A 27,220-nucleotide genomic window follows, 5' to 3' on the forward strand; every position below is an offset into this window, starting at 1 on the left:
TCGAACTCCTGATCTCAGGTGATCCACCCACCTCAGCCTCCCAAAAATGCTGGGATTACAGGAGTGAGCCACCACACCCAGCCATGAAATTAAGTTTAATAATACACTTTAACCCAATATGCCTGAAATATAATTTCAACATTTAATTAATATTACAAATATTGGGGTGTTTTACATCTTCAGACTAAACCTTTGAAACTGGTATATATGTTAAACTCACAGCACATCTCAAATTGGACTAGCCACATTTCCAGGGCTCAACAACTGTATGCAGCTGCTGGTTACAGTCTCTTCTCGCTCTCTCATTTCTCTGGTTTTTGCATATGTCTATGAGATGCCCTACCCCTTGTATAGTCAATGAATTCCTGCTTGTCCTTCAAGATTCAGCTAAGGATACCCTCCCCTAGAAAGCCTTCCCTGACCCTCTGGTCTGCTGAGATGTCTACTCTCTGCAGTACTAAATCCCTCAGCATTTACCTATACCATTACACATGATAGTGGAACTACTGCTTTACTTATCTGTCTTCCCCACTGAGAAGGATTTACCATGGAGATGATGAAGCTTAAGCTTCAGGGCTCATCACTCTCCTACACAAATCCCATCCAAGGCTTGCACCTAATTTTGTAGCAACAGTTTTATATTCTTTTTCTTAATGAGTATCAGGCTCCACAAAACCTAGATCAGCTCCACCTCCTCCATTAGGCTAAGCTCCTTGAGAGCTGAAAATGTGCTTTATTTATCACCAGATGCCAGGCCTATCACAGGCTTCATACAAAGATGTTCAATTAATGTTTGCTGAATGAATGTTGCTGTTCTTGAGGGATTACTCCCAAACTATCTATCTGTCTTTCAGAGTAGCATCAGCCAGTCCTTGATTTTAATTACCATATATTCATTGGTGAGTCACAATTTTCTGTTTCCAGCCCAGACTTTCTCTCTGGGCTTCACACTCATTTGTGCCACCGCCTCCCAGATATACTGTGATCTAAGCACCCAAACTCACTATTCCAAAGTGGGAACTCTTCAGTCTCCCTAAACCTATTCTTCTTTCTCAGTGGATGGCACTACTATCCATGCTGCTGCTCAATCCAAAAAGCTCAGCAGCATCCTTGACTTTCCTGATTCTCTCACCCTCCATATCCACTTCACACCAAGTCCAGATGATTCTGTCTTAAAACATTCACAAATACATACATATATATATATAAACAGCCCACAACAGCTCCTAACTGGATTCACTGCTCCAATCTTGCACACCTACAATTCATTCTCTACTCAGCGGCTACTCATTACTTCATTCGCCTGTTGAGCTTAAAATAAAATCCAAACTCTGTGTCTGATGCATAGGGCCCTGCATGGAGTATCAGGTTGGTGCACAAGTAATCACAGTTTTTGCCATTTAAAAGCAAAAGTAGCCTGACACAGTGGCTCATGCCTGTAATCCCAGACCTTTGGGAGCCTGAGATGGGTGGATCACCTGAAATCAGGAGTTTGAGACCAGCCTGGCCAACATGGTGAAACCCTGTCTCTACTCAAAATACAAAAAATTAACTGGGCGTGGTGGTGGGTACCTGTAATATCAGCTACTCAGCAGGCTGAGGCATGAGAATCGCTTGAACTGGGGAGGCAGAGGTTGCAGTGAGCTGAGATCATGCCATTGTACTCCAGCCTGGACAACAAGAGCAAAACTCTGTCTTGCCGGGCTCGGTGGCTCGTGCCTGTAATCCTAACACTTTGCGAGGCTGAAGCAGGTGAATCACTTGAGGTCAGGGGTTTGAGACCAGCCTGGCCAATGTGGAGAAACCCCATCTCTACTAAAAATACAAAAATTAGCTGGGTGTGGTGGAGGGTGCCTGTAATCACAGCTACTTGGGAGGCTGAGGCAGGAGAATCACTTGAACCCAGGAAGCAGAGGTTGCAGTGAGCTGAAATTGTGCCACTATACTTCAGCCTGAGCAACATACTAAGACTCTGTCTCAAAAAAAAAAATGGGCATTTAACCTTTTTAAATGAAAGTTGCCAGGTAATAAAAAAAAAAAAGAGCAAAACTCCGTCTTTAAAAAAAAAAAGGGCAAAAACTGTGATTATTTTTGTACCAACCTAACAGCTCCCTCTTCTCCAGTGGTATTCTGTACCCCTCTCCCTGTTACTCACTAACCACACTGGCCTCCATTCTTTCCTCTAATATGCCAAGCTCTCTTTCCCGCTCTGAGCTTTTGCAAATGCTGTTCCATCTTCCAGGAATTCTTGTCACGGACCATGGGGTGGTTTCCTTTCTCATTCTGAAGATGTCTACTTGAAATTCTCCTCCAAGAGACCTCCATTACTCTCCCTCACTAAAGGGGGCCCACTATTATTTACAATCACTCTCTATCACATGCCGTTTATTTCCTTTGCAGCACTCATCAAACTCTGAGATGAACATCTTAGTTTATTATACTTGTTTATCATCCATATGTTCACTCCCCAAAACTAAAAAAGAATTCTGTTGGTTGTATATTTCCAATTAATTCAGGTAGCAGAGCATTTAGAAATTTTGTTCTTTGTAGAACACCATTAATATCTAATTTCATATTGAATCCTGTCCTATGCACTAGAAGGAAATATTACTGGGTTGTATGAATGCAGGTAAAATCTCAACTACAAGCTTACACATATTCATGAAAACAACAAGCTGTTACCTAGATATGATCAGATGTTTGAGTTTTTCTGTTAATATTTGTTTTTTATGCATCCATTTTGTCATCCGTTAGCACCCACTAGCAGGTGAACGTTGAAAGCTTAAGTTTTCTTTTTTAAATTATTGTGGTTAGGTTTTTGTTTTGTTTTGAGACAGAGTCTTGCTTTGTTGCCCAGGCCGGAGTGCAGTGGTGTGATCTCTGCTCACTGCAACCTTTGCCTCCTGGGTTCAAGCAATTCTCCTACCTCTGCCTCCCAAGGAGATGCAATTACAGGTGCACACCACCAAGTCCAGCGATTTTTTTTATTTTTAGTAGAAATGGGGTTTCACCAACTGGGCACAGTGGCTCACGCCTGTAATCCCAGCACTTTGGGAGGCCCACGTGGGCAGATCACGAGGTCAGGAGTTCAAGACCAGTCTGGCCAACATTTAGTAGAGACTGGTGAAACCCTGTCTCTACTAAAAATACAAAAACTAGCCAGGTATTGTGGCACGCGCCTGTAATCCCAGCTACTCAGGAGGCTGAGACAGAAGAATTGTTGGAACCCAGGAGGGCGGAGGTTGCAATGAGATGAGGTTGTGCCACTGCACTCCAGCCTGGGCAACAGAGCAAGACTCCATCTGAAAAAAAAAAAAAAAAAAAGAAAGAAAAGAAATGGGGTTTCACCATGTTGGCCAGTCTGGTCTTGAACTCCTGGCCTCAAGTAATCCCCCACCTCAGCCTCCCAAAGTGCTGGGATTACAGGCGTGAGCCACTGTGACTGGCCAAAAGCTTAAGAAAATTTTATGAAGAGAAACGTTAAAATTGAGCATTCTACTCTTACCATATTTTCCTGACAATTAGAGGGAAGCTGATTATTATTCAAAGAGTTGAAGAAGGGAACACCTTAGCCCAGGCTAGGATGGGTCCTTTGGGAGCACAGTGAGTTCTCTAGAGTCTAGTGGGCAGGACCCACAGAGGCAGAAGGGGCCTCAGTGACTGTTTCCTGCACATAGCCCCTTGCTTCCAAAGCAGGCAGCTAGCTCTACAGGTCACTGATAGGAGCCCTTAGGCTAAATGCCAACCCTGACAAGAAAGGGGAGGACCAGACCCTAAAGAGGCACCAGGTTTGACTGAGGCCTTGTTGATTGGTTTAATTTAAAAAATCCTGCCAGGGACCAGGTGTGATGGTTCACACCTATAATCCCAACACTTTGGGAGGTCAAAGTGGAAGGATTGTTTGAGGCTAGGAGTTTGAGACCAGCCTGAGTAACATAGTAAGACACACTCTCAGCCTTCTCCCACCTCCCCTTACCTTCTCTACAAAAAGTTTTTAAAATTAGCTGGGTGTGTTGGCATGCATGTGTAGTCCTAGCTACTCAGGAGGCTGGGGAGGGCGACTACTTGAGTCTGGGAGGTCAAAGCTGTAGTAAATCATGCTTGCGCCACTGCACTCCAGCTCAGGCAACAAAGCAAGACCTTGTCTCAAAAATAAATCAATAAAAAAAGTCCCTCCAGGATGAAAATAGTCCCCAGTGCATTTAGGAGGGAATGGTGGACTTTTCCCCAGGAGTATTCTAGAGGGAAGAGTGTGGGTATGGAGCGTCCAAAGGAGCCCCAACTAGGCTCTTTCTCTGCTTTGCACCCTTTTTGGCCATTGGCTTTCCACAAGACTGGCTTGCTAATCATGCACCTTGTGCGATGGCTGCAGCTTCCTGGCTAATCTAGTCAAGTATAAAGAACAGCCCCTGCTGTCCTTCAAATACCAATAAGGCTTTTCAGCCAGCCTAGCACCTCCGCTTTGCTGTCTGTTGGCTTTCTGTGACTATGCATGGTCAAGGCAGGTCAGAGATCTTTCATTTTTGGCCAGAACAAATACATTAAGAGGTTTGAAACCAAGTATACTTGAAAACTAAGTTTCAGAGAGAGAGCTAAGTTAGACTGTGTTGATAACTATGCAAACATTTCCCACTTCCTTATTGGGGCCATAAAAGGCATCCTCGAACCAATATATGTCAGTCTGACAGTGTTGTCCAAAATAGTTTTTGTTGTGAATTTTTTTCAGCCAGTGTCAAAAGTAAGACTCTAAAATTACTATATGTCTATGTCCAATACTAAGTCCTTTATTTTTTTTCTGGGAATATTCTTAAGTAAATTCTGATTAGAATCACTACTAAAACACCTTTATCCTGATTCTAGGTACCGAAGGCAGAATAAAAAGTAAAGTGAAAAATCCTCCAGCTCAGAAACTCGACAGCTATCAGGTAGGTGAATATCTAGTAAGAAAATTGTTCTCTGTTGATTCTACATCTCCAAGCTGTTCAGGTAGGAGAACACCTGCAAGCATGTTGCTCTTAGTAAAATATCACGTGGCCATTCCAATTAGTTTATTTATTATCTGTAGCTGCTTTCATGCTACAAGGACAGAGTTCAGTAGCTGTGACAGAGACTATATGGCTCACAAATCCTAAAATATTTACTGTCTGGCCCTTTACAAAAAACTTTGCCAAATTCTGCATAGCTCATCCATTCACTTTACAGATGAGCAACCCAAGGCCTGTTTGAAAAGCAAAGTGACTTTGTAGCACTTTGCACAGGGTTCACTTCATTGCAGTTAATTTTCTCTAGGCTTGTCCCTACTGGATATAATCTTTTTATTTCCCACACAGCCTTCCATCTAACTTAATAATAATGGTTTGTTGTATTGCACTGTCTTGCCTGGGTTAACGGGAATAGTCGGCAGTGGAACTTGGCTTAAAACCCAGATACTGTGATTCATAATCAATAGTAAGGATCGCCAAGTAGCTGTGTAACTTTGGCTGAGTTAATTGTCCTTTCTGAGCCTCAGTGTTCTCATCTGCAAGATGAAGGTAATCTATTCTTTGTATGGTTTTATGAGAAATTGTTAAGACAAATTATGTGTGGAATAGGCTCTCCATAAGCGTGGATTCTCACCCCGACTCCTCTGTCTCACTAAACTGGAGTTCTGGAACTTTTAGGGTTCCCTGAGGAAACTGAACTAAATACTTAAGGAACTTCTTCTCAGAACAAGACACTGGGCTTGGCCCTTTAGGAGATACAAAAATTATTTCCCCATTTAGTGGCAGTGATAAGACTGATGTGACCAGACTTATGATCTGGTTAAAGGGAAATAAGGTGTCTTTGAAGGAGTAATGACATTTAAAAAACGCCAATGGGGGCTGGGCGCGGTGGCTCACGCCTGTAATCCCAGCACTTTGGGAGGCCGAGGCGGGCGGATCATGAGGTCAAGAGATTGAGACCATCCTGGTCAACATGGTGAAACCCCGTCTCTACTAAAAATACAAAAAATTAGCTGAGCATGGTAGTGCATGCTTGTAATCCCAGGTACTCAGGAGGCTGAGGCAGGAGAATTGCCTGAGGCGGAGGTTGCAGTGAGCTGAGATCGTGCCATTGCACTCCAGCCTGGTAACAAGAGCAAAACTCCGTCTCAAAAAAAAAAAAAAAAAAAAAAAAATGCCAATGGAGCCAGGTGTGGTGGTTCATGCCTTAACTTTAGCACTTTGGGAAGCTGAGGCAGGAGGATCACTTAAGACCAGGGGTTTGAGACCAGGCTGGGCAACATGGTGAGGCCCTCCTACAAAATATTAAAAATTAGCTGGGCGTGGTGGCACATGTCTATAGTCTCAGCTACCAGGGAGGCTGAGGTGGAGATTGCTTGAGCCCAGGAGTTTTAGGCTGCAGTGAGCTATGAGTGCACCAGTGCACTGCAGCCTGGACAATAGAACAAGACCCTGTCTCTCTTATTTTGTTTTGTTTTGTTTTGAGACTCTGTCTCTTAAAAAAAAAAAAACATACTCGATCTATTTCAACAAATAAGAACAGAGCATCAATGTGCTTACTGGTTGGCAAGAAACTGCTACTAAAGCCCTTGATTCTCTTTTGATTATGCTTCATTTGTCCAGCAAGCTTTGCTTTGATGATCTAGCTCAGATCAAATGGAAAGTTCAGAGTTTGTAGAGTCTAAATAAAAGCAGAATTACTATGAGGGACTGGGAAGCAAGTCAGAGGCACTTTGGAAACTGCTGGCCTGCTGTACACCAAAGTATTAGGCGCTTTCTTCAGAGGAGAATACCAGTACTTCATGGCCACCCCTGAGAACTTAGCAAGACGAGCCCTAAGAACTGCCTTAGGAGGGAGGTTCCTGTTTCCTTGTATTAAATTATGTAATGCTCTAAGCCTCTCGTTCTTTTTTAAGCCTTTGGCTTCATGGCGGATAGTCTGGTGGGAAATAGCACTGAATGAGGAGTTAGGAGACTGGGTTCCCATTCCAGTTCTAATATCTGCTGGCTTTATGACCCTGGGCAGGATATTTCTCCTTTTTGGACCATCTGCAAATGACACAATAGGAGCTCAGTTGACCAGATCAGACAAATAATCATTGTGCTGGGTCCTGAAAGAACTGAACTCACTTGGATGCAGGACATTATCATACAATGTTAGAGTTAGACAGGACCTTTCAGTAATTAGTTGGACTCTGCCATTTCTCCTAGAGAGGGCAAAGGACCTGTCTATGGTGACATAATTATAATTCATTAGAGGCAGAATCAGATTAGAACCCATGTTTCCTGGCTCTCTGTTCTATGCTTTGGCCAGAACAACATGTTATCTAAAAAATCTAAAGGAAATGCATTTAATCTCCCTTGCCTCATGTATCTCGCAGACACGTTGCTGAGTTTGGTCTCCATCCTGCTCACTCATCAAAATTGCTCTGGATTAAGTAGCTAAGTCCATCAACTGCATGCAAAATTCTGCTCACACCAGCAGCTTCTCTGAGACCTGCAATAGGCAGGCTGTGAGCCAACCCTTACCCAAACTCATGCTTTAGGAGGAGGAGAGAAGTGGAGTCTGTGCTCCCTATGGTATCCTCACTTTAGAGTCTCAAGGAACAAAAAAACTGGGAATGCTCCAACTGTGGTGGTATGTGCCTGTAGTCCCAGTCACTCCCAGCACAAAAAAAAACAAAAAAATTTTGGAATGAATTTTCAGAGATCACTTCTGCAGTTAATAATCTTCCAGGTTATTGAATCATCCAATTAGTTTAATAGGAAGGTCCCTCAAGCGGGCAGAGACGTTCTTGGAAAGGAACTTATGGGTCAGGAAAAAGCCCCAGGATTGGTGCTCCTGGTGTCCGGTCTCCAGTGAGCACCGAGAGGAGGCTCTGCCCCCAGGGCTAGCTTACCAGTGCATGAGTAGAGCTCCCATCTTCTCTAATATTTTTCAAAACAAAACAAAAATATAAAACCCTCCTTCTTCTCAGACCCCATCCAAGCCTTCAGCCCCTTCAAGTCTGGAATATGAACTAACAGGATTAAATGAAAATGAGGGTGCTAGCTAAACCCTGAACGCCATGCACATGGAAGAGATTATCATTTTTCCCTGCCTGGTTATCTTCTTGGACATTCTCCAAAGCCCAACTCAAATGTCATTTCCAAACACCTGATCACACCAACCTGAGTTCAAATCTTGGCTATACTGCCTATTTGCTGTGTGACCTTGAACATGTGGTTTAACTTCTTTAGGCTTCGGTTTCTTCTCCTGCAAATGGGGATCATAATATAACCAGTTTATAGGGTGATTAAGGTTGAGCCAATGTCATGCTTACAAAGGCCCTAGCACAGTGCCTGGCAGAGAATAGGTACTTTATAAATGTTGAATAAATAATAAGGGAACCAGAGCATTCATCTCTTGAGGTCTGATCCAACATCTCTTCAGTCCCTGGCTTCACCAAATCCTTTCATCTCAAAGGGGTTAGAGAAGCCTGAGCCAATTTGTCCTTACCTTGCTGAGGTTTCCTAAGGCCATGACCTTGGCCGCTGACCTCCTGCTGAGCTGTTCCTTCACCCAGACCTCAATTTGCTTGTTCCACTTCATAGTGAACACATAGAAGGCATAGGCCAGCAGCAGCAGCAGGCTCTCCCACCAGGCAATGAGGCTGTCCAGGAAGAAGAGGATGAGCATTATCAGGTCAAGGATGTAGAAGGAGACATCACGGAATAAGGGCCACCAGGTGAGGTGGAGGATCTCTCGGGAGAAGAGGGAACAAGTGCCAATGACAAAGAGAATGTTGAACACAGCAGAGCCCACAATGGTACCGATGCCCACATTGCTGTGGGAAATGAAGACACCGATGAGGGAAGTGAAGAGCTCGGGGGCGGAGCCTCCAGCAGCCATGAATGTGGCGCCTGCCACATCCTCGGAGATCTGCAGCTTGTCTGTGATGACACCCAGGGCTGGAACGAAGTACTCGTCACAAACAATGGCCAACGCCACAAACACATACATCATGCCGAAAATGTGCAGGACCACCCAGCCCTGCCGCCGCTCCTCCACACTGAACAAATCTGGGGGGTACTCTCCCTTGGGGTGGAGGTCTGGCAAGCTAGAAGGCAGCACTGAAGGACTGGGACTGAGCTCCTCTGGGAGCAGGGCCGTTGTGAGGCTTGGGGAGAGAGTGGTGGGCATGGCTGGGGTTGGCTTCACAACCACGCAGTGATGGACCTGCGTGGTCAACTTTGCCCTGACCATGGGGGTTGCTGAGGTGCTGGGTGCTGTGGAAGGTTTCTTTGCCAACCTCCAGATTGTGGCTGGGACTGTTTCGATGGCTGATACACTGGTCCTGGGTGACGGATTCCTAACACTTCGAGCAGCAGTGGAGGCTTTGGTTTCTGCTGGACTGCTGCCTGTCATGGTGCTTATTGTCACCTGCCCCTCAGAGGTGGCTGGGGTATGTGCCAGGACTGTTCCCTGAGTCATCAGGTTGTTCTTTCCCACTAACCCCCAGGGATGAGTTGAGCTGTTATTTTCCATTCTTCTGGGGGGAGTCAGGTTGTTTTTTTCCATGACGTTCCTTGGAGAAGTCAAAATGTTTGTTTCTACCTCATGTGTCAGATAAGGTGGGGTGCCATCAACCATTCCCTTGAGAGTGGTTGGGGTGGTTTCCTCCACTCTCTTAAGAGAGTTGGTTTCCAGTATTTTATAGGTTGCCATAATGTCACTGTCCTTCACTGTTGTCCTGGGGGTGATCACATGGCTTGTTTCCATTGTCATGAATGTGGATGGAGCATAAGTGCCTACTCTTCTACCATGTGGAGAAGGAGTGTACTTCACCTTTTCACTGACTTGAGTTGGGCTGTAGCTCTTCATTTCTCCCCTGGATGTCGGGGAATATTTTTTTACTATTTGTCTGCTTGAAGTTGGTGTGTAGTAAGTCAGTGTTCTACTGAATGTTGGGGTATTTTCCTTCCTTCCTTCTGTACCTGCTGCTGTTGGGCTGTAGTTATTCTTGGTTGTTGTTGAGATCATCTTGGCTGTTCTTTTAGGCATATTGGGGATATTCTCCACTGTTATGCTCAGTGTGGCTTCATCACTGCCCACTGAGGCTTGAGGTACCAGCATCTCACCCCCCATTTCAGAGCTAGGTTTTGAAGGGTTGCTGCTCACCATCATCATCTCTTCACTTGGGAGGTCCCGGCTGGCCAGTTTTACAGGCTGATGAGAAGAGACTGCTGCCCACAATGAGGAAAGGCCCCGGGGTCTCCTAAGGTGCTGATAGGTAGAACCGATGATCAACATTCCCAGCAAGAAGAGGAGGCGACTCCAATGAAGCCGCTTTGTCCGGAGTAACCGCCTCTCTTGAGGCCCCATCCTGATCAATTTCCTCATAGTGGCCAGTTATATCTGCTTACAGAAGGCCTCTCATTCCGTCCATGAAAAGATGGAGGCTACTCTGAGATTCAGGTTGGTGATTAAAGATTTCTCCATGAAGCCCAACTGGGGGGTATCCACAAACCTAGATGGGGGAAAAAAAGAGATTATTTACCACTAAGAGGAGATCTGAGATCCATAACACCCTCATATGAAAAAAAGTGATAACAGAAGCCCCAGGGATACAAAACTGTCATGTATTGGGTCTCTGCTAAATCAAACTACTCCTGCCCCCTGCTCCAGGGGAAAATACTTACTCTTAAGAGAAAGAGTACCTACGGGTCCTATGTACTATGTAGGCATGACAGCAGCCCAGGTTCCTGATCTGGGGATTGGGTGCTCTGTGGAGTCTACCAAGTCCTCCCTGAGCCCTTAGCAAAAGGTCTGCCAGTACTCTTCAAGTCCAAGCCCAAGATGCTGGGAGCTCAGTCATCCACAGTTGGTGCTAGGCCACAGCTCTCACCTTATCAAAGGCAGGAAGGAGATAGGGAGATACAGTTTTAAGCTATAGACAAAAAGATGCAGCAGTGGAGGGCACTGCCAGGGACATTAAGGCTCCATGTATTTTTTTGGACTGACTCAAAACAATTCCACCATCCAGAGTGGACAAAGCTTAAAAGTTAATGTTATAGAGCTTCCCAAAGAATGTGGCATGGTGGGAGGATCCTGGGGAATGGAGTAGACTCCCTGTTCTGCTGCTTACCAGCTGTGTCATCCTGGACAGTCTGAGCCTTGGTGCCTCATCTGTGAAATGGGCATAACATATATATTAGTTATGCAAAGGTAATCTCTGGAAGGACATCTAGGGAAGGGAAGCTGAGGATTAAAGGTCAGAATGTGACTTATTTTCACTGTATATTCTGTTAGTTTGATCTTTGTATCATGCGCATGTTATATATATATATATTTTTTTTTTGAGATGTAGTCTCACTCTGTAGCCCAGGCTGGAGTGCAGTGGTATGATCTCAGCTCACTGCAACCTCTGCCTCCTGGGTCCTGGTTCAAGCAATTCTCCTGCCTCAGCCTCCTGAGTAGCTAGTATTACAGGCACGCACCACCACGTCCAGCTAATTTTTTATATTTAGTAGAGATGGGGTTTCACCACATTGGCCACGCTTGTCTTGAACTCCTGACCTCATAATCTACCCACCTCAGCCTCCCAAAGTACTGGGATTACAGGCATGAGCCACTTCGCTCAGCCTGTAATATTTTAAATTAAATTAGAATGTTAATAATAACAGTGTCACAGGAATGTTGAGACAGTAAAAACATATGAAAAGCATTGAATAGGTCAGGCATGGTGGCTCAGTCCTGGAATCCAATCCCAGCACTTTGGGAGGCTGAGGTGGGCAGATCACTTGAGGTCAGGAGTTCAAGACCAGCCTGGCCAACATGGTGAAACCCCATCTCTGCTAAAAATACAAAAGTTAGCCAGGTGTGTTGGTGAATGCCTGTAATCCCAGCTACTCGGGAGGCTGAGACTGAATTGCATGCACCTGGCAGGCAGAGGTTGCAGTGAATCAAGATTGTGCCAGTGCACTCCAGCCTTAGTGACAGAGCAAGACTCTGTCTCAAAGAAAAAATAAAAAAGAAAAGCACTGAACAGAAAGGCTAGTTTTATACAAGAATGAAGGAGGGAAGAACATGAAAGGCCCTCAAAGAATCCTTTTATAAAGAAGGGCATTAAGACCCCACCCAAGTAAGTATTTATTAAATCTCTAATTAATGTTCACAAATTACTACAAAACAATAACTGGAAATTATTGGTTTTGCATATGATATATTAGCAGTGAGCTGAGTAACTCATGGAATCTATCTGGTACAACTCCTCTTCTGATATATGAACACACTGAGGTCCAGAGAGGAGATATGACTTGCTTAATATTATACAACCAGCGAGTAGCTGAGCAGATGCGCCTCCTAACACCCCTTTCTTTCTTGCATGCCACACTAACTGGAGATGCAAATATAATTGTCTTAAAAAGCAGGATAGGGACAAGCAAAAGGAGAAGTACAAATAAGTGAACCTCCTTCTCTGTCCCTGATTTCTATAATTTTCTTTCCACTATCTCCCTGCAGCCCCCTGATCCTTGCCATGAACTCAACACTTTGTAGCAAGTCCACTCCTATCCCTATCAGAAATTTCAGAGGGTCTCTCTCTTTCTGATCCTGTGTTACATAACAGAGCTGAGCAGGCACTCCAGCTGATCCCTCCTACCTAATTACATCATTTACCTTCAGACCTCGACATCTGGGTATCTTCTCAGCTCTGGAAATTTGTCAGAATCCAAGACCTCAAAGAGTGGGTCTGAAGCTGGACAGCAGGGAACACCCCATTCTGTGCCCCCAGCTCTCCTACAGAATCCTAATTCAAGGCAGGGTCGGGTGTGAAGGGCAGCTCAGGGGAAGAATATCCGATCGTGGCTAATACCACCTCCTCTAAGAAGCTTATCAGGGCATTGCACAAGTTCTGGGTCCCAGTGCGTCTGACCAAGCTTGAGAGAGTGGGCCTTCCACCAGGGACACAGATGGGCTTGCTCTGGGCCCGCAAAGTCAATAGAGGAACCTGGGAGATTTTTCAAACTTGTTTCTAAGCTATGAGAATGAGAGGTAGTCTAGGGTTTCCGTGCTTAAATGTTGAAAAGCTTTGGAAAGATTCTGAAGGCTCTCTGAGGAAACCAAGGGAAAGTGCCTGGGGCTTAAGAGATCAGAAGGCCTCAGTTAGCACTTGGCTCGACTTGCTACTGTGTGATTCTAATGTAATCTAAAAGTAAATGTGGGGATAATAATAACTGTCCTACCTATCTGTAAGGTGAATGTGAGAATCAAAATAAAAAACGAAGATTATAGAGAAAACACCAGGCAAACTTTAAAGCATTTCATACATGAAATCTATTTTATTAGGCCTAAAGGAAATCCTTGGTCTAGAGGGCACTAATGGATCTCTCCAGAGCAGGCTGGGACATCCCATGACACCTGAGGAGTTGGCACCCTGAGCTCCCTACGCCTCCAGCCCATGACTTGAAGCTGATCCAAGTAGGAGTGGGGTAAGGTAGTGGGGATCTCATGATCCTAACCATTCATGTGGAAGCCATTTCAATCGTTCAGCTAACTCAGCCTGATATTTACTGACTGCCCCTTTCTCTTTTCCCTGTTTCCACCAAGAGTATCTAGGTGCATGATGCTTTGGGTTACTTTCATCTGAAATAGCAGGTAATCCCTCACAGCCTCACCTCTGCCCTGGTTCACACTGAGTGGCCTGGAACAGTAAGATCACCAGCTCTCCTCTGCTGAAGCCCACAGGAGTGCCCACCCACTGTGGAAGAGCTGGCTTCATCTCTGGGTATATTGGGGTCACTCTGGATGTTGGAAGCCTGGGGCCAGGGCCTGAGGTCTGCAAGTTATAAGTTCTTGCCTTTATGCTGCTGTGGGCAGAACCAAATTTAGTTCCTTCTCTTTTCATGCCACTGTGTAGCACAGTCTCAATCTGGCCCAGAAGAATGAAAAAAGGAACATAAATTCACAAAGTAGAATTATAAGTGGATCTTTTTTTCTGAAATAACTCCTCTATTTTTACAATATTATTTACTCAATATAAAAAATTCAGGAGAGAAGGAAATCCTCAGAAAAGTGATTCCTTTCTCTCAGACGTTCATAAATGTTGCCAAGGAGTTCTTCCTGGTGTCTAACCTAAATCCTACCTGCTGGGGGTAAACCCAGTTTCTTCTGTCTTATTATCACGGAATTCTGGCACATTTTGAAATTCAGCAGGCTGTAGGAAATTTGGCTGCTCAACCAAGAAGGGAAGCATCCTCTGTACTAGCCATGTGAGTGTGGACAAGTTATTTAACTTCTCAGTGGCTATAAATCTCTCATCCTGTAAAATGAGGATGATAATGACATCACCTGCTTGATCGGGTTGTTGTGGGGATTAATTAATTTGTAAACATATTAACAGTGCTCGGTACTATTGTTGTTGTTCTGCTTTTAGATATTGCAGTCAGATTGTGATCGAGGGGTCAGCAGGTCTCCATACATTTCACTGTTAGAACACTCTACTGTGTATTTATTTGTGCAATCACCTGATTCATGTGTACAACTCTTACTAGGGGGTGAACTCCAAGAAGACAGGGAGCTTGCCTGTCTTATTCACCACTGAATCCCCAGAGCCCAGAACAGTGCCTGGCACACAATAAATGTGTTTAAGAAATAAATATATTTGTTGACAGGCTGAAAAAGTATAACCCAGTGAGGAAGATGCTCAGAGATGGGGTCTCTGAACTACACATGGATGGAGTGGGGAATGCCCACTCAAAAGACTCAAGACCTTTTGAGAGCAGATGGCTGGAGAATGGCCAGCACCACCGAGAAGGGGAAGCTGATCTGCTTTGCTCTACAGAACTGCCTCATTTTATACTCTCTCCTGGACCAGGATGGAAGAACAGATGGGGCAGATCTGGCTTTGACCCTCACAATAAAATAAAGGGGTGAGGAAGGCAGATATTAGAGGTTTGGCGAGACAGCAAGGAGGCCTCTCCTTGCCCTCCAGAGCTCTAGGCCTTTCCTACCTTTTATTAAAACAAAAAGAGGGAACGAGAGTTTTCATCTGACTTGGAGGGTTTGTGGCTAAGGCTGGCTTATTTCTGGGCCTACGTCAGGAGTTGAAACTGACTCTACAGTTGTACAGTGGAAAGTATACAAGATTTGAAAGGGTTCCAAATTTTCTTTCTTTCTTTTTTTTTTAATCTGGCAAACAGCAAGCATTGATGGGTTGCAAATTGTAATGCCTTTAGGTCCTGGGTAGATAAAAATAAGTTACATCAATGGTTTTCTAAGTAACTGGGGAGTGCTGGGAGCTATGTCTGGACAGAAAATAAATGACCCACCAATAGGCATTCCAATGTCAAACAATTAAAAATATTAAGGAGCAAACAAATGAGTCTAAGGGCTGAATTTGACCTATAGGTACTGCTTTGCAATCTCTAATAAAGTAACAAGCCTGACGAGGAGCAAGCCTGAGGTCTCTCTTCCTCAAGTTCCCATTTATGAAACCAGGGAAGACAAGCTTCCTCATGGAACTACTGTTAGAGTAACAGCTAAAGAATCTGTGGAAAAGTACTTTGTTCTGTCCAACCTGTACAATGTCACGGCCTAAGACCTTTTGTTTATATTGTTTTATTTGTGCATATTATATTGTTTATAGGATTAAAAGTGGCTGTACAGTTGTAACTGGTGGAAAACAGCAAAATAAGTCCCCAAACATCCTATTACACATCTTTCCAAGCCAGTGGCTAGAACCATATCTGAGACAGGGAGATGTGGTCTCAGATATGGTTCTAGCCATATCTTGTTTGTTTGTTACACTGAGTGCAGCTCAGAGACAGGATTTCATCCTTATAGTAAAGTGCCCTTCTGGAGGTGCCAGGGGCCTATAGAAAAGGTCAGAGAGGTTATTTCAGAGGACTTCAGTGCGATGAAGCAGGAAACCACACAGCCCCAGCACGATTCACAACTCCCCCACACTAAGTAAGAGAAACAGCCCACTAAGTAAAACTCCCTGTGTTAAATCTGACTTTACAAAGGAATGATGATTCAGGCACAGCAAGATACCTTTTTTTTTTCCCCATAAGCTGACAAAGAGTAAGAAATTTAAATAACACCCAGTGCCAAGGAAGATCCCAGTGAGGATGTAGAAATCGGGTAGAGCAGTCCAAGTGACCTTGTTAAACTGTAAATCAGATCATGTCCCTCCTATATGCCAGAATTTCCAGTGGCTTCCCACCTCGGTTAGAGAAAAAGCCCCTATATTAGTCTACCAGGCCCTTTTTAGCTTTGCTTGTAGTAGCAAAAACTGAAATCTAAATTTCAATAGAAAACTTATTACATAAATTATAATGGCACATCTTTACAACAGTCAATCATATACAATAGTTCAAAGGAATGAAGCTCATGCCCAAGATATATTAATAAATCAATACTAATAAAAGCAAGATGCAGAATAGTACATATAACATTGTTGCATTAGTAGATAGTATTCTATATGTTATATAATATGTATATACATACACATACATATATACATATGTACTGGCAATTTTGCAAAGCATATGTAAGAATGGCCATACTTCTGTCAATAACAGATATAGAATGAACAAAATCAAACAACAACTCTGATATTTCACTTCTCTAGCCCAGTGGCTAGAATCATACTTGAGGCAGGGAGATATGTATGGTTGCTTCTAGGAAAGCAAATGCTTATTTTTCACTTTATCTACTATTTCAAAACTCTGAATTTTGCCTGATGCAGTGGTGCACTCCTGTAATCCCAGCACTTTGGGAGGCTGAGAAGGGAGGATTGCTTGAGACCAGGAGTTCAAGACCATCCTGGGCAACATGGCAAGACCCTGTCTCTAGTAAAAATAAATAAGTAAATAAAAATAAATTAAAATAAACTTTGAATTTTTCTCCACAGACACAAATTACTTTTTTTTTTTTTTTTAAATTTGAGACAGGGTCTTGCTCTGTCACCCAGGCTGGAGTGCAGTGGCGCAGTCTCGGCTCACTGCAACCTCCACCTCCCGGGTTCAAGTGATTCTCATACCTCAGCCTCCTGAGCAGCTGGGCCTACAGGTGCCCACCACAACACCTGGCTAATTTTTGTATTTTTAGTAGAGGCGGGGTTTCACCATGTTGGTCAGGCTTGTCTCAAACTCTTGACCTCAAGTGATCCGCCCACCTCTGCCTCCCAAAGCACTGGGATTACAGGCGTGAGCCACCGTGCCTGGCCTCCTGGCCTCATAAATACTTTTATAATTTTTTAAAAACTAGTTTTATTTGGCTTTCTCTTCTTTTTCATTTAAAGATGCCACCAAGATTTTAAGAAGGTAAGTGGTTAGCCTGGCAAGATAAGTCAGCGCCCAGATCATGAGGGGCCTGTAAAAATTTAGACTTTATGCCATTTCATTTGTTTGTTTGTTTTTAGAGATAAGATCTTGCTCTGTTGCCCAGGTTGGAGTGCAGTGACACAATCATAGCTCACTGCAGCCTTGAACTCTTGGGCTCGAACAATCCTCCTGCCTCAGCCTCCTGAGTAGATAGGATTACAGGTGCACACCACCACACCTGGCTAATTTTAATTTTTGTAGAGTCAAGGTCTTGCTGTGTTGCCCAGGCTGGTCTCAAACACCTGGGCTCAAGCAATTATCTTGCCTCAGCCTCCTAAAGTGTTGGGAGCCACCATACTAGCACTTTTCAGAGGGAAGAGTGTATGGGATAAAGAAGTTTCTTCCTACTGTCTTAGAGAAATATAGTATCTACCAAGTTTTCTCTGCTTTCCCCTTTGACTTTTTTTCCAATAACCTCTCTTACTATCCTCCTGTCTTTTTTCCACAAATACATATCCACCATCACATGCCAGACCCTAGGGGATCCAGTGGTGGGTAAAGCTCACCCTATTTTCAGAGCAGAGGCAAAGTTAATTGGAATTGGAAATGTGTAAAAGCTTTCCTTTGTTCAGCGAGTCTTTCGTTATTTAAAATAGAGAGAAGCTTTGTGGGTTTTCTCAAATGCTCTGGAAAAAACCGAAAGAGGATTGAGAGCAATTTTAAAAACAGAGGGAACACAGTTTTCCAAATACATTGCAAGGGAAAAGAGACATGAGAGAGAAACCTATGGATTAAAAGAGACTTTCTGAGATATATCAACAGATTTCAATATCTGGATCTTACTTGGATCCTGATTCAAACAACCAAAGTGTAAAAAAGTAAAACTTATGATATTTATGACACAACTGAATATTTGAAAGCTGATTAGATATTTTATGATATTAGGGATTGTTAATGATGTTAAATTTGATAATGGTATTGTAATTATATATTTTTAAGTTCTCTTAAAGATACAGAGATATTCATGGATAAAATGTTATGCTATCTGGGATTTCCATCAAAAGAATATGTTGGGGAGAAGCTGGTAGGGGTATACATGAAATGAGATAAGGATTGCATTGAGAGCAGAAACTGGGCGAAGGGCACATGGGAATTTATTATCCTAATCCCCATATCTTTGTCTGTGTTTGAAAATTTCCATAATAAATTTTTTTTTCAGAAGAGGGAAGGGTCATATTTATGATATTTTTTTACTTCTACTTTGGTGAAAAATAGTGAAATAGGGAGGGGAAATGATGAGAGGAAGGGGCTGGAACTTGGAAGTATGATTTGGGAGTGAACAGTCTCCAGACTAGAGGGGTAGGAAGGGAAATGCAGGGCAAAGGCCATCCTGGGAGTATGAGAATGGAGGGAAGAATGGAAAAGAGAAGTAGGCCCACTGCTTTTCCTACCTCTCTTGGCCTTTTCTTCACTTACTCATTCCTTACCCCTTATCTTTGTAGATGAAAAATCATCATGATTTGGCACTTTGGGAGGCCAAAGAGGGAGGATCCCTTGAACTCAGGAGTTTGAGACCAGTCTGCGAACACAGAACCCCATCTCTACAAAAAACTTAAAAATTAGCCAGGCATGGTGGCACATGCCTGTAGTCCCAGCTACTCAGGAGGTTGATGTTGTGGGGGGGTATTGCTTAAACTCAGGAAGATGAGGCTGCAATAAGCCATGACAATGCCACTGCACTACAGCCTGGGGGGCAGAGACCTTGTCACCACCCTCCCCCCAAAAAAATCACCAACTTATCAACAAAGATTCTCAAGCACCAAGTCATGAAATTCTATTTCCATTTCACTTGGCAAGTCCTGGGAATCTGCATTTTCAACACGTGCTTTAGGAGATTTAGATATCTAGACTTCCCTTTGAGCCTCAGTACCTAGCCCCTGTGAGAGGCGTGGTTTTTCTGTCATTAACCTTCACTCCGTCAGACCAGGGACCCAACACTGCCTTTCAAAGCCTTTGTGACAGCAGTCCACTGTTTCAAGGCAGGAAAAAATAAAGAAGATGAGAGATTATGCAAAGCCAACTGTTTACTGGTTTCCTTTAATGTGTGTATGTAAACATGCAAATGCTGAGGGTCACTTGAGTTGGGAAAAGAAATTCATCAGCCAGCTATGGCTTGAAAGACATCCCCTTTAAGACCTTCTGACCTTGTGATGATGTTCTCTGATGTTATATTCACTGAACAGCCTTCTGATTTGTAATGGGATTCCACTACAATTTTTTTTAAGGAGGTTAAAAAAAAAAAAACAGCAGTTGCCCTAAGTAACACAGTCCTCCTGGTAGTTCTGCCTTTTATCATCAATTTAATATATTGATTTTTTGCTTTCCAAGTCTCCCGAAAGGCTGTTATTCAGAAGAATTAGGTCACCAAATTTGATCATCCATCAGCGAACTAATAAACTTTAGGGTTGGGTAAAGTAATGAATCAAACTGCAACTGAGCCAGAACTACTAGGAGGACAGTAACTCTATGGCTAAGTCATTGTCACATTAGGGGTTACTAGACACTTGCTTATCCACACATTCTTGGCCACATGCCTCCAAATAGGGAAAGATTATAAATTATGACCAAGATATCAGGCCACAGCCTTACTTACCTGGAGCCCAACGCCTGCTCAAGCATAACTAGGTTTTGACATGGTGAGGTCAGCCAGGTTGGGGAAAGAAGTTTTGAAGCAAATAGGGCAGTGTGCACGGCCCTAATGCTGGCAGAGATATTCCCAGGGACAGGAAAAAACAACAAGCAATTGGACCCACACTCCCCCACAGAACAAGCTGTGAGAAGTCAGATAGACATGTCTGTTCAGCTCAAAGTATCCAACTTCCCCGTCCCATCCTCTAATTTCACCTCATCCCACCAGCTAAAAGAAAAAGGCAGGCCGGGCGCGGTGGCTCCAGCCTGTAATCCCAGCACTTTGGGAGGCCGAGGCGGGTGGATCACGAGGTCAAGAGACCGAGACCATCCTGGTCAACATGGTGAAACCCCGTCTCTACTAAAAATACAAAAAAGTAGTTGGGCATGGTGGTGCGTGCCTGTAATCCCAGCTACTCAGGAGGCTGAGGCAGGAGAATTGCCTGAACCCAGGAGGCGAAGGTTGCGGTGAGCCGAGATCGCGCCATTGCACTCCAGCCTGGGTAACAAGAGCGAAACTCCGTCTCAAAAAAAAAAGAAAAGAAAAAAAAGAAAAAGGCAAATGCCTGCAGCCTTCTAGAGGCCTTTCTGTACCCACTTTGTAACCTGTGTGGTTTCACATTGTTCTTTGAACCGTAACTACGCAGGGGCCTGCTGGCATCCATCCAAGCCCATCTCTAGTTGGCATTCCCTGGCTCCCTACATGGTTAGAAAAATAGTCACCTCTAGCCGGGCGCGGTGGCTCAAGCCTGTAATCCCAGCACTTTGGGAGGCCGAGGCGGGTGGATCACGAGGTCAAGAGATCGAGACCATCCTGGTCAACATGGTGAAACCCCGTCTCTACTAAAAATACAAAAAATTAGCTGGGCATGGTGGCGCGTGCCTGTAATCCCAGCTACTCAGGAGGCTGAGGCAGGAGAATTGCCTGAACCCAGGAGGCGGAGGTTGCGGTGAGCCGAGATCACACCATTGCACTCCAGCCTGGGTAACAAGAGTGAAACTCCGTCTCAAAAAAAAAAAAAAAAAAAAAGAAAGAAAAATAGTCACCTCTTGCCCTCTTAAGGACCTCACTGAGGCACAGGCTACAATGGAGACAGCAGGTGGCCAGAGTGGCTGGCAAGAACCCATGTTGCCTTACAGCGAAATCTGAGCACACACGCCTTGTCCAAGGCCCTCTACTTCTTCAAAGAGGGGATGGAGGGAAAAAGTGACCATTTGGGCTGAGGAGACCAAGAAACTTGACGTGAATTGGGCTCAGGTCAGCTAAGAAAAATACACAAAGCACACCTCAGCCAGGAATTACAGTTTCGCGGTCTTTTTTCCCCCCGGAGAGTCTCGTGCCTCAGCTTCCCGAGTAGCTGGGATTACAGGCGCCCGCCATCATGCCCGACTAAGTTTTGCATTTTAGCAGTGAGCGGGGTTTCAGCACGTTGCCCAGGTCGGCCTCAAACTCCTGACCTGAAGGAATCCTCCCGCCTTGGCCTCCCAGAGTGCTGGAATTACAGGCATGGGCCACCGCGCCGGCCCGGAATTGTCGTTTAAAAAGAGGAGGAAGAGGATGCTGAAAACGGGTTCAGAGGGTATGAGAGAGGGGGCTGAAGAGTGACAGGCAGACAGCAGGAAGGGCTGGGCCGGTGCACCGACGGGGCCCAGGGGGGAGAGGGGACAAAAGCATGAAGGGGTTACAGAGCGGGCCCACGGGTCAGCGGGGAAGAGCCCGAGAATGCGGAGAGACAGGGCGGGGGGCCCAGAACCAGCCGAGACCCAGCGAAGTTGGGGACTGGTGGAAAGAGAGGCGTGGCCGCGGATTGGCCACCGCGAAGAGAGGCCGCGCCCCCTAGCGTCCCTCCGGGTCGAGCCAGAACCCGGCCTGTGCGACCCTGAGGCGCGCCAAGGACCGCCCCGCCCAGCGCAGAGGGCCGGCGCCGGGCTCCCTTCTGACGTGCGGCCCTGTAGTTCCGGCTGTTGGCGCACGGGCGGAAAGTTTATGCTGACGGACTGTGTCCGGCGATGGGCACGGGGTGAGTGGGGAGGCCGAGGGCCCGGGGCTGTTGTTCGTCGCCTGTTGGGGTTACAGGTGAAGGGGTTGGGGGGAAGAACAACCCAGGGCCAGCGCCTGGCCTTCCCGCCACCTTGGAGGCCGCCCCGCGCCGACTCCGAGGCACCAGTTCCTCGGCGCTGCTTCCGGCCTCCCCTCGCTCTGAGGCTCGGGGTCGCTAGCTCCACGTAAACTGCACCGTTTCGCCTTCTGCTAAGTCCCCCTCCGCCCCCTCTTTCCTTGAAAGACTTGCAGATCTCATCTATTTTCTTGACTGACTTTTAAGGTAAAAAATACATCTCCCAGTTGAGATTTCCAGTCTGGACTTGGAGCGATGACGTTGTTTCTGAGGACTGGGGAGGGACTCAGCGGGGCTGACAGGAAAACCAAGGAGTAGGTGGGGCCCTGAGCAATTCAGGCGGAATCCTGCTTTGAGAGCGAGACTGCCGAGAATCGGTTCTTTATCAATGACCTAATTATCGCCTTCAGCGAAGAGTTATGAACGTCTAGCTGATGGACACTTGGCATTCAGGCCAAATAGGTGACTAGGGCCTGTTTCTCAGACTGATCTGGAGCAAGGAGAGCCCTGCTCGTTCACACAGTACACATGGTAAGGGGTTGGGTGGGGGAGACTTGGGGGGTGGTCAGAATCTACCCAAGTGAAGAATTTTGTGTTCTCACAAAATCGCTAGACTGTGGTGGGCAGGGATTTTTATTTGTACTTTTTTTTTTTTTTTTTTGAGGCAGAGTCTCGCACTGTCACCTAGGCTGGAGTGTAGTGGTACAATCTCAGCTCACTGCAACATCCGCCTCCCAGGTTCAAGCAGTTCTGTCGCAGCCTCCCAAGTAGCTGGAACTACAGGCGCATGCCACCACCTCTGGCTAATTTTTGTATTTTTCGTAGAGACGGGGTTTCACCATACTGGTCAGGCTGGTCTCGAACTCTTAACTTCAGGTGATCCGCCCACCTTGGCCTCCCAAAGTGCTGGGAATACAGGCATGAGCCACCGTGCCCAGCCTTTTTTTTTTTTTTTTTAACCAAGCCTAGATTGCTTGAGTGAACCATCCAGGAACTTCGAGTTCCCTCTTTTACTCCAACCTGAGTACTAAACTGATTTCCTATGACTTTGTAACTGTTAAGGAAGTGCATTTGGGAGTAGACACAAAATGCATCAGTTGGGAGAAAGAGCCAGCTCCAGAGGTGTCTTCAGAGAAGGCAAGACTGCCGGCTGTCATCTCTGTCAGCAGCAGATTTCACGACTGAAAGTGCTTTTTCTTATTTGTCCTATGTAAACTATTTCCTCCCATTCTCCTAAGAGGCGAGGGCAGTGCTCCTCATGATCCTCATTGTAAAAAGGCCTCCATGCATGAATGGGACTACCACAGGAGCTGGGCAGAGGTGAGCGAGTCGCCCCTATTGCTGCTTGAATGAGAAGAGGAAATGTGTTTCTGGTGTCCAGAGTTAACATTTAAAATGTATTTTGCTAAATAATATATGGTATATCTAGTGATTTAGGAGTAGTTCATTAATTATTATCAAATTGTTAGGCACCTACTATGTGCCAGTTACTGTGGTAACTTTTGAGGAGATATCATGGGCAAAATCTGGCATGATTCCTGCCCTTAGAGAGCTTTTATGTCATGGTCTAATGTAGAGTAGTTGAACCAATATTGCGCAGGACGTTACTTTTTTTTTTTAAATCAGGCCTGTACTGCTTGAGTGAACCATCCTTTAGGAACTTTCAGTTTCTTCTTTTACTCCTATGCTTACAACCTGAGTTGTAAACATTATTTCCATGAACCAGTGTATTCTGAGTTCAAAACAGCCTACTTACAAATGGAATTTTAGAATATGACACATGTGCAGTTGGGCACTATCCTTAAACAAGCAGTCTGGCTACTATTAAATGTTTTGAAGTGAATCCCAAAAAAGAAAATGTGAACATTAAATTTCTAACCCCTCTATATCCACCTAATCTTCTCCAATTTTTTTTTTTTTTTTTTTTTTTTAAAGAATGTGTTTCACCATGTTGGTCAGGCTGGTCTTGAACTCCCAACCTCAGGTGATCCGCCTGCCTTGGCCTCCAAAGTGCTTGGATTACAGGTGTGAGCTACCACGCCCGGCCAATCTTCTCCAATTGTATATATGCGTTATGATTTTTATGAAGTTGTAAGCAGTGTACATACAGTTCTGGGGCCTGCTTTTCTCAGTTACTAATGCTTTCTATAAGTATTTCTGATATCTGTAGTACATATGTCATTTATTTATAGCTGTTGATATTTCATGTCAGTAGACTACAGTTTGCTTTATAATAGAATAGCAGCAAGCTATATCTCCATGAGCAGATCTGTGTATCTGTACACTTTTTTCTTTATTTTTGAGCACCAAAATGTTTTCTTTATACTAATTCTCAATCCATAATTTTGAATAACTCCATTTCTACATTTTGACTTTTCTATACAATTTCATGAGATAATTGCAGCTTTATATATATTCTTTTTTTTTTTTTTTATAGACAGAGTCTTGCTCTGTTACACAGGCTGGAGTGCAGTGGCACAATCTCGGCTCACTAAAACTTCCGCCTCCTGTGTTCAAGTGATTTTAACGCCTCAGCCTCCCAAGTAGCTAGGACTACAGGTGCCTGCTACCACACCTGGCTAATTTTTGTGTTTTTAGTTGAGATGGGGTTTCCCCATGTTGGCCAGGCTGGTCTTGACCTCAAGTGATCTGCCCACCTTGGCCTCCCAAAGTGCTGGTATTACTGGTGTGAACCACTGTGCCTGGCCTTACATATTTTTAAATTTTGTTCTTTTCCTTCACAGTTGAAGCACCATTGGCCAGTTTATGTACAATGAATACTACTGTGGCTAATAGTTTGTTACTTTTGTTACGGTTAATGATTTCCAATTTGTCTAATTTGGTTTATGACTTTACTAGCCCTTTCATTTTTATATTTAGCATTCATTATACTAAAACAAGAGCACCAAGCAACAAAATAATTAAACACATGCTCTAATACTGCAAAAAGATTGTGACGGTGCCAAAAAACAATGGTTGATTGTCAAATAGCACCACCATATGACAACTAGAAATGTTCTTCAGTAAGTTAAGTGTTAGAGAGGTGACGCAGGAATTTATTAAGTTGCATAAAAGTCAAATGCCTGAAAGTCAGGGGCTACCTGAATATATCGGGGTTTTTTTTTTGTTTTTTTCCAGTAGATTTATTTAGATGATCCTTGATTTATGGTCATTTAATGGGTGATTCTAAGAGTGGTCCTTACAATGAACTAAGCTGCCCACTTCCCTCTCACTGAGTTCTCTATATGTTTTTTCTCACCTCAACCTAAATGGTGTTTGCGTTTGCTAATTTCTGGGAAATTAGTTAAAGTTATGCTGAAAAATGTCTTTTCTCTCCATGACATGTAAGACCTTATTTATTTTCTACAGCGTTTCTCTGTTTATAGCTGTTTGTTTGCATTCTGATTGGGAACACTGGAATCATTTTCATCATGCCGACAGTGGTGGTAATGGATGTATCACTTTCCATGACCCGACCTGTGTCTATTGAGGGGTCCGAGGAATACCAGCGTAAGCACCTAGCAGCCCATGGTTTGACGATGCTGTTTGAACACATGGCCACAAATTACAAGCTTGAATTTACAGCACTTGTGGTTTTTTCATCACTTTGGGAGTTGATGGTCCCCTTCACGAGAGATTATAATACCCTACAGGTACAAAAAGTAGTAAATTATTATATGTACAGGGCCTAAATTTATTGGGAGGAACAGTATCATAATGCACTGAACATTTAGAACTTTGGCATTATTTAATAATAAGTTTATGAGTACTTAATATGTGTAGCTAAACCACAAGGGTTCACAAACAGTAGGTCTTATGCCTACTGTTTCTTTGGTACAGCTATGAGTTAGAGCTGTGAGTTGTTCCCTTATTTCTTCTCTTGGTTTTCTGGAATTCTCTGTGGAAAAGTGAGCATCTCAGGATGTAGTGCTCCATTTCCTAAAATTTAGTGTCTTTAGGGCTCAACATTTAATTTTTTTCTACTTACCCATAAAACTTGAGGAAATGAAAAAATAGCCCTATCTTATTCTAAAGTAATTCAAAATGATATTTCCTTTCCAACAAGTAGCTTTGATAACAATAAATTTTAATTTTTAAATCTCCATTGATAGGTATTATCTTTCAAAAGTGTTTTCTGTGTTATGTCAGAATTTGCTTTCTGACAACATCTCTAAATCATGATGTTTACAGCAGTGCCTAACACAGTGTCTTACTTGTAGTGAGCAGTCAAGAAGTGTTTGTGGGCCAGGTGTGGTGGCTCAAGCTTGTAATTCCAGCACTTTGGGAGGCCAAGTCGAGGGGATCACTTGAGCCCAGGAGTTTGAGATCACCCTGGGCAACATGAGACTTCCATCTCTATTTTTAATAAAAAGAAGGAAAAAAAAATAAGTGTTTATGGAATTAAACTGAACAGTTTAACAGTTGTTAGGCAGTTTAGAAATCCAGTATAAATGCAGTTTGAATTTTTTAATATAAGTAATATAATTTTGTTAAATAGTTCCTTTTATTATCTCAGATTTTTTAAGCGACTCAAAAGCTTTTTTAAAAGGCTGGGTGTGGTGGCTCACGCCTGTAATCCCAGCACTTTGGGAGGCTGAAGCAGGCAGATCACCTGAGGTCGGGAGTCTGAGAGCAGCCTGACTAACATGGTGAAACCCTGTCTCTTAAAAAAAAAAAAAATTTTAAAATTACACTAACTTAAAATTTTTAAAAAAAATTTTTCCTGTAAAAGGATATTAAACTTTCAGTGTATATGCTGACTTTCTTACAGATGAATAGGATTTCTGATGTTCTGCAGTTCTGAAATGTAGAGAATTGCTATATAAGCAGTAAGATGTAATGTTTTAGACCAGGAGCCCTGAAGTCAGACTACATACTTACAAATCCAGGTTCTGCCACCTTTAGTCATGGGACCTGGGAAAATTATTTAATCTTTCTATACCTTAATTCATTTAAAGATAGTGTTAATAATCTGTACCTTATAGTTTTATTGTGATAGCTAAATGCATAAAAATGCCTAGGATGGTATTTAGAACATAGTTAATATTCAATAGATTTTGTTATTATTTTTATGATGTGTTTAAAAGTTCCTTTTAATTTTTTCCTTCAAGGTCCACTTATAAA

The 27,220-nt window shown here is 43.9% G+C and overlaps 2 protein-coding genes across 11 annotated transcripts in view; one reads left to right on the forward strand and one right to left on the reverse strand.

The window, feature by feature from the left end:
- Positions 1-20,867, reverse strand: part of SLC24A1 (solute carrier family 24 member 1) — a 44,715-nt gene extending 23,848 nt beyond the window's left edge. The window contains exons 1-3 of the mRNA XM_074392794.1: positions 19,945-20,867; positions 11,111-11,151; positions 8,482-10,492 (exon numbers count right to left, since the gene is read on the reverse strand). Of these exons, the coding sequence (XP_074248895.1) occupies positions 8,482-10,365 (1,884 nt within the window). The 5' untranslated portion in view covers positions 10,366-10,492; positions 11,111-11,151; positions 19,945-20,867. The remainder of the gene's footprint in view (positions 1-8,481; positions 10,493-11,110; positions 11,152-19,944) is intronic.
- A 1,023-nt stretch (positions 20,868-21,890) lies between these two features.
- Positions 21,891-27,220, forward strand: part of INTS14 (integrator complex subunit 14) — a 37,908-nt gene continuing 32,578 nt past the window's right edge. The window contains exons 1-3 of one of the 10 annotated variants that reach the window (XM_074392797.1): positions 22,008-22,627; positions 23,159-23,416; positions 25,466-25,749. In XM_074392797.1, the coding sequence (XP_074248898.1) occupies positions 25,528-25,749 (222 nt within the window). In that variant the 5' untranslated portion in view covers positions 22,008-22,627; positions 23,159-23,416; positions 25,466-25,527. Of the gene's footprint in view, positions 22,628-23,158; positions 23,417-25,465; positions 25,750-27,220 lie in introns of all 10 variants that reach the window. The other 9 variants (XM_074392795.1, XM_039469423.2, XM_074392796.1 and 6 more) reach the window with 9 other exon arrangements.

Source organism: Saimiri boliviensis, chromosome 2 (genome assembly GCF_048565385.1).
Source record: "Saimiri boliviensis isolate mSaiBol1 chromosome 2, mSaiBol1.pri, whole genome shotgun sequence".
Classification (NCBI taxonomy): domain Eukaryota; kingdom Metazoa; phylum Chordata; class Mammalia; order Primates; family Cebidae; genus Saimiri; species Saimiri boliviensis.